The 6,799-nt window shown below is 42.1% G+C and overlaps 1 protein-coding gene across 1 annotated transcript; it reads right to left on the bottom strand.

Annotated features, from left to right (window-relative positions):
• Positions 1-4,143: 4,143 nt before the first annotated feature.
• LOC110675173 lies at positions 4,144-5,728 on the bottom strand. Its single transcript, XM_021839563.1, has 3 exons — positions 5,583-5,728; positions 5,062-5,332; positions 4,144-4,272 (listed from the first exon to the last, which is right to left on the bottom strand). Exons 1-3 carry the CDS (start codon positions 5,690-5,692, stop codon positions 4,144-4,146), a joined length of 510 nt encoding a protein of 169 aa, XP_021695255.1. The 5' UTR covers positions 5,693-5,728.
• Positions 5,729-6,799: the final 1,071 nt, after the last annotated feature.

Raw genomic sequence — 6,799 nt, 5'->3', positions numbered from 1 at the left:
GTCGCTGTCTGAATGTTTCGTTCGTTTTGACTTTCGATTACTGAATGGCCTATGCTCAGAATTACCTTGGCTTTTATACTTCACAATATGGTGAAAAGAGCTCCACCTATCCATCGTTGTGAGTAATTTATTTCTTTCAGAAGTCGACTATGTTTACGAGGTGGAGTCTCGAGGCGAAAAATCATAGGGAGAAGACAGTATTGTTTGTGCAAATTCTAAGCGTGATATTATTGAAGAACTTTAGTTGTGTTTGAAATTCATTTATTAATTTATTATTCAACCTGAGCTTTTCTCTACAATACTTTCCACTCCTACTCTTCTTTTCTGTATTCAATACAGTACATATATATTTTAATGTATATATTGTTTGATAGCTTATTTGTTTGATTATGATTTTAAAGCAATATAATACAAACTTATACTAACAAAAGTTCAAAATTTAATGCCACGGAATTTTTTTCTACAGCCATTTTTACCACTGTTTCCGACATCGTTGATAGGGTTTGTATGTAGTTGACCTTTTTATTCAAAAATACTGTATAGTACCATATCCTTGAATCTGTTGGGCATCGTTATTGTTCTTCTCGGGCGGTTCGGCTTATCCTTTTTATCGTAAACAGCGTCTTCCATGGTTTCGTCTATTTCGATTTCTGGTATTTCACGGTTGTTCAAATCCATATTTATAACCTCATCTTGATCCATGACATCAGCAAAATTCTTCAGACATTCAGGAACTTTCTTGACGTCTTGGATGTTGCGGGAATATTGTACTCCTCGCTCACTCCGAATTACTACCTTAGCTCCATCCCTAGCCAGTATTGTGAATCTTTCCTCGGAAAATGTTGGATCAGATTTATGATTCCTTTGTAAAGCCACTAGAACCACGTCTCCCACTTGGAGGTCGGAATCTGCGCTTATCAGCATACTTCTTGCGCTTATCAGCATACTTCTTGCTCTGAAGTTTGGATACTGCATCTTTATCTTGCATGTCAACGCGGTCAAGTGAATCAGACGTTTTGGTATCCCATAGACTCGGAAAAGTGCCACGATATTTCCAGCCCACCAACAATTCGAAAGGGGTTACCCCCAAACGAGACAATGGGCGAATCTTGTTGTGTACATGAACGTATTTTTCTAGAGCTGTCCTCCAATTCGTGTTGTCCAGTCGTGCGGCTGCCAGTGCTTTCTTAATACCACTATTTTGCCGCTCTACAGCTCCGTTAGACTGTTAGAATTTGTCGCTTTGGAATGGAGGCCCGTTGTCGCTTTGTATCGCTAGGGGACACCCCCATACCTCAAATATCCTGGTAAGGGCAGCATTTGTTGTGTCCGCGTCCATGTTTTTCACTTCTATAACATGAATGTATCTCGAGTAGCAGTCTACCACCACTAGAAATTCACCGTGACCAAAATCCTTGTCCGTAAAGAAATCTATTTGTAAAATTTCCCACGGACCTTGTGGTAACTCTCTGCTAGTAAGAGGGAGTGGAGCGTTTTTCCTTGAAAGTCGTAGGCATGTTTCGCAAGCATCAACGTACTTCTGAACATCTTTACTTATTCCTGGCCACCAGAAATGATTCCGCAAAATTCTTTTCATCGACGCCGCTCCTATGTGTCCTTGATGTGCCAATTCGAGTGCTCTGTCTCGCAGTTTCTGTGGCAGCACAACTCGATCCTCTTTAAAAATCAATGCTCCAAGAAGTCTCAAATATTTGGCATGGCACTCATATGCTTGTAGCGACGTGTTCCATTTTTCTGCCATCATAGATTTGCGTACTTCTTTTTGCTCCTCGTCGATTTCTGCTTCCAACTCAATTTCATTCCAGTTGATTTCCATATTTTCTGTATCCAACACAAAAAGAAGATGTCCTTCAGACGAATCGTCGAATGACTCGGTGGGTTTACTTTCGATGACCAATCTCGAAAGCGCGTCCGCGATATTCAAGTCTCCTGGGATACTTTCGACAGAGAAGCTGTAGGATTGCAACCTGAGCGCCCATGCCTCCGCTCTTGAGACAGATCTTTTTCCGATTCGGTGTTTGCCACCGAAAATAAACTCATTTGATTTAGCGTCTGTTCGAATTTTGAAGGTTATACTCATTAGGTAATTGGAAAACCTCTCCACACCCCAAACCATGGCTAATGCCTCCTTTTGAGCGTGGGGGTATTTTTCTTCTGCTGAAGACAATGACCTAGAAGCACAAGCAATTACTCTTGGGTTGGAATTGCGGTCGAATTGGACCAAGACTGCTCCCAAGCCGTGTGGAGAGGCGTCAACATAAAGCTCAGTCTCATCAGCTTGGCTATAATAGCCTAGAGTCTTAATTTTTCTCCACGCAGTGCATGTTAGGTATTCGAATTCTCGATCCAAATCTTCTGACCAGTAAAAGTGCTCTGCTCTAGCTAATTCCCTTAGCTGCCATGTTTTGTCTGCTCGATGGTGAATGAATCGATCAATATAGTTGATCAATCCCAAGAAGCTTCTAACTTCGTTTTGATTTTGAGGTCTGCGAAAATTCTTGATTGCTTTGATTTTATCATCTTCTATGCTCCATCCTTCGGCAGATAGGTGAAATCCCAAGAACGGCACCTCCTGTTGACCAAGTAAGCATTTTTCTTCATTGATCTTGACGTTATGATCCTCCAAACGTCTGAGAACTTCCTTGAGATTCGAGTCATGTTCCTCTTTCGTTGCACCGAACACCAACACGTCGTCCAAGTAGTTAACAGTGCCTTCGCATCCCACAAGAATAATAGACTGCATAATCTCTTGAAAGATGTCTGGGGCATTACATAGCCCAAATGGAAGCCTCCGGCATCTATACAGAGCCTCACCAGAGAAAAAATTGGTTAAGTGCCGACATCGTTCATCAAGGACAACATGGAAAAAGGCGTTTTTGAGATCAATTGTTGAAAACCATCTAGCCCCGTGAAGCTTCATCAGTATTGTTTCGGCACAACTAATAATGAAGAGCAAAAAGAGCGGTCCATATCCTCCGTCACTGGTTCAATAATACCCGACGACAAGAGCTCATTTAGCTTTTGCTGTGCCAGTTTTTTGAAACCAGCGGGTATGTGCGTGTAGACATTCCTAGCTGGAGGCATATCTTTATCGTAATGCAGCAAAACAGGCGGGACATTAAACTTGGGGAATTCTTCTACGTGTGAGCTGGTGCCTGCATTCCCCATTGCCAGCTCGCACTTCCATATGGTACTACTTCCCCCGACAGGTACTCTCAGCCCAATATCCAAAAGACTGTACCGAGCCGCCGTATTGAAGCCCATTAAAGATCTCATCTCTTCAACCACGTAAAATTTTTCTAAGCAGATTGGTCTGTCCTTGGATACGTATAATTTTGCAGAGAAAGTTGCGATTACAGCTATCTCTCCTTGTGAAGCATAGGCCCGTAGCGATTTGTCAGATGTATAGTTTAAGTCATACACCTTATTTACTTTGGAGCTATCAGCGAGTATTTTATCCAATATCTTTTTCGTAATAGTATTTACTTGTGCTCCAGAGTCGATGAAGAAAACAACTCGTTTCCCGGCTACGTGACCTACTACAAAAGCATCTTCCGCAGTTGGAGGGTCGTAAGCTGGGATATCGTCTTTTTCCTTCTCGCAACCATTGTTAGCCAACGAAACACTAAGCAAAGGTGCCATTGCCTAAAATATATGAAAATATGTATGTTTCAAACATGCCGATTTAATTTTGGAACATATAACGCCAAGCTGTCTTATCTAACATCTTTGAAAATGTTTGACATTTCAGGAGTTATTCCCAACAACCATTTTTGATGAATATGAGTTGAACAAATCACTCTCAAGCTAACTTCAGTGGGATAAACTGTTATTCAGCTACTAATATTACTTGGGTTATTATCGTCTTTTCATCATGTTTCTGTTGTTTGTATCCATTCCAGCCGAACATTTACCAAATAAGAATTGAATGACCCGAAATTCAGTTCCAGATATTTCGTACTATTCCAAACAACTATCGAATGATTATGAGGGTTAAGAAGCAGAGTTCAATGTGATTTTCTCTTTTTACTCATAAGACGATTAACAAATTTTGTGTAGTAAATCAACTTTATTCATCCAAACATACTTCAAGTGTTAGATAAGATAGTTCTTGACTTAAGCTTATTCAATATCATCATTATCCATTACCTCGGCCTCTTTCTCTTCCCCATTCTGGGTGATTGCGGCGATCTTCTGCATTGGCTCTCCTTCTCCTGATTCGTTATGCGGACGTTTCTGTCCAACTCCGAGCTGCGGCAGTGATGTACACGATCGAGCTAGGTGCCCACGGCGTTTGCAATTGTGGCACACCTTATCCAAATTAGGGCAGCGAGATGGCTCATGGTAGATGCTGGCACATCGCCAACATGCTTTACGGAGCGGGCCCTGAGAGTGAGCTCGTCCACGTTGAAACGCTCCTCTTCCCCGCTGGATGCCTCTGTATCTTGTTCCTGAACTGCCTCGGAAAACTCTCCTTGAAGTAGAGGGTTGCGATACTGTTGCGATTGTGGCATTGCTCTGGCGATTCAACTTCTGATATTCCGCTTCATTAAATATCTCCATCTCGCGGTCTCGTACCAATGCGATCAGACTATTCATGTCTCCTTGATTTACCCAGTTCCTATGCGCTAGAACCCGGACACGGCTATCGAACGTTCCTTTAACAATAGTCCGTACAACGGCTTCCATCTCCTCTTCGTTCTTGTAGTCACACAGTTTAGCCGCAGCTGCTACTCGACGCACGAAGGAAATATTGGATTCTCCGGGCTGCTGTACCATATTCATAAGTTTTCCTCGTTATCCAATAATGTAGGTCCGTGATCCGAAATAATGGTCCAATCGTGCCAACGCATTGGAAAATGGTTTGATACGTTGATCTGGCATGTCAGCGGTTGATGAAGTTCCTTGCATCACTTCCAGCAGCTTCGGACCGGCTTTGATACGAAATATGTCCATTTTGGCTTGCTCGTCTGTGGCGTGGACTAGGTTGAACGACGCGTTGAGAATTTCCTTCCAGTGTTCATAAGCCTTCTTATCAACATCTGTTTCACCTTCCGTTGGCTTGCACTCCGGGATATTCAGGGAACCGAGGGACATGTTGCTCATAGTCGCTAACAATGAGCCGTTTCCTGACATGCTTGGTTGCTGCGTCACTTCACTAAGTCCACAGTCCACAGAATCGTTATGCGTTGCACTTGCATCGAAATCCCGAAATGATGGCTCTTTTTCTGATCGTATTGTTGCCAATTCCTGCTTGAGCGCTGACAGCTCCGCCAGAAGCATTTTCTTGGAGACTTTCGTTTTCGTTTTACTATTTAAAGAGAGCAAAAACAACAGAAGTCACATTTCAATTACTCGAATTTATATCAATCGTTCATTGTAATTTCAGAAAGTAATTCTTAATTTCTGATTTCTCTTCATGAATACTGTCTCGACTACAGTATCAATTTTGTTTACAGCTCTCTTCTAAGATACCCTGTCTCAACTACCAGGGATCTTCTTTGGAAACTGTCTCGACTACAGCCCCAATTATTTCATATACAAACAAATAGTATACTCACCGGGAAGATGTTGACTCGGGTTTCGTACCAACTGCGCCATTGTCGAAATTTCCGATTGCCGCCGGTAGTGGCCGTGGGGGCAGTGGTGCTCGGGATGGGTTGTCCTCCATGACTGGTCCTGGCCGGAAATATTCGTGGGGAGAAACTCGACCCTTTACTGCAGGAATTTCAATAACAACTCTTTGGTAAAACAGAAATTTTCCGAAGAAAATTCTGCTAAATGTGAACTATTTTAACCTGACTCTTATTGATTGGAATATTTATCAACAACTCTTTGTTAAGTGAAATCATTCTTCTAAACAACTCTTTGCACCATCGCCAAACCAAACCATTTCATTGAATTCATCAAGAACATGAATGGTAAGGAGAGGCAGATGGTGTATATTTCGTTGGCCGTACCTTTGGCGCTGACTACTGAATGCTTTTCAGTTGTTGCTTTCGCTCTCTGGTTCCGTTCGCTCTTCTTTGCTGCTCCAGATGATCCATTCGTTACGCCGTTCGATTTGTGAATGAGCTGGGAGCAAAACAACCACTGGTTTTATATGCTCCAGTCCCGTTCACCGATGGCGAGTGGTGGGGTTCTCGCCTTGTTGCTTCGTCGCACCGTTCGCTGCTCGCACGCGATTGGTTAAGGCTTTCGCGCTATTTTCGGTTGCGTGTTTTGTCGCTGTCTGAATGTTTCGTTCGTTTTGACTTTCGATTACTGAATGGCCTATGCTCAGAATTACCTTGGCTTTTATACTTCACAATATGGTGAAAAGAGCTCCACCTATCCATCGTTGTGAGTAATTTATTTCTTTCAGAAGTCGACTATGTTTACGAGGTGGAGTCTCGAGGCGAAAAATCATAGGGAGAAGACAGTATTGTTTGTGCAAATTCTAAGCGTGATATTATTGAAGAACTTTAGTTGTGTTTGAAATTCATTTATTAATTTATTATTCAACCTGAGCTTTTCTCTACAAGAACCAGCAACCGACGCCGCACAATTCACTGCGCAGATGCCTACTAGGAGTAAAAGGAAAACACTCTTAATTAATTTGTAAAATAATTGTTCCCTGAAAACAATAAAGGCTTTTAATTATGTTAATTGTGTTACTATTGTTTAACCAAAACCGACGCCAGCAAAGCAAATGGCGGTTAAAATACAATTACGCTTTCTTAACGTCGAAAAATACCACCGAAAAAGGAAAATTTTCACTCGCGGAATTTGATTTCAC

Source organism: Aedes aegypti, chromosome 2, assembly GCF_002204515.2.
Source record: "Aedes aegypti strain LVP_AGWG chromosome 2, AaegL5.0 Primary Assembly, whole genome shotgun sequence".
Lineage (NCBI taxonomy): Eukaryota > Metazoa > Arthropoda > Insecta > Diptera > Culicidae > Aedes > Aedes aegypti.
Note: the sequence above shows the minus strand (reverse complement) of the source record. Positions and strands in the feature narration are given on the sequence as shown.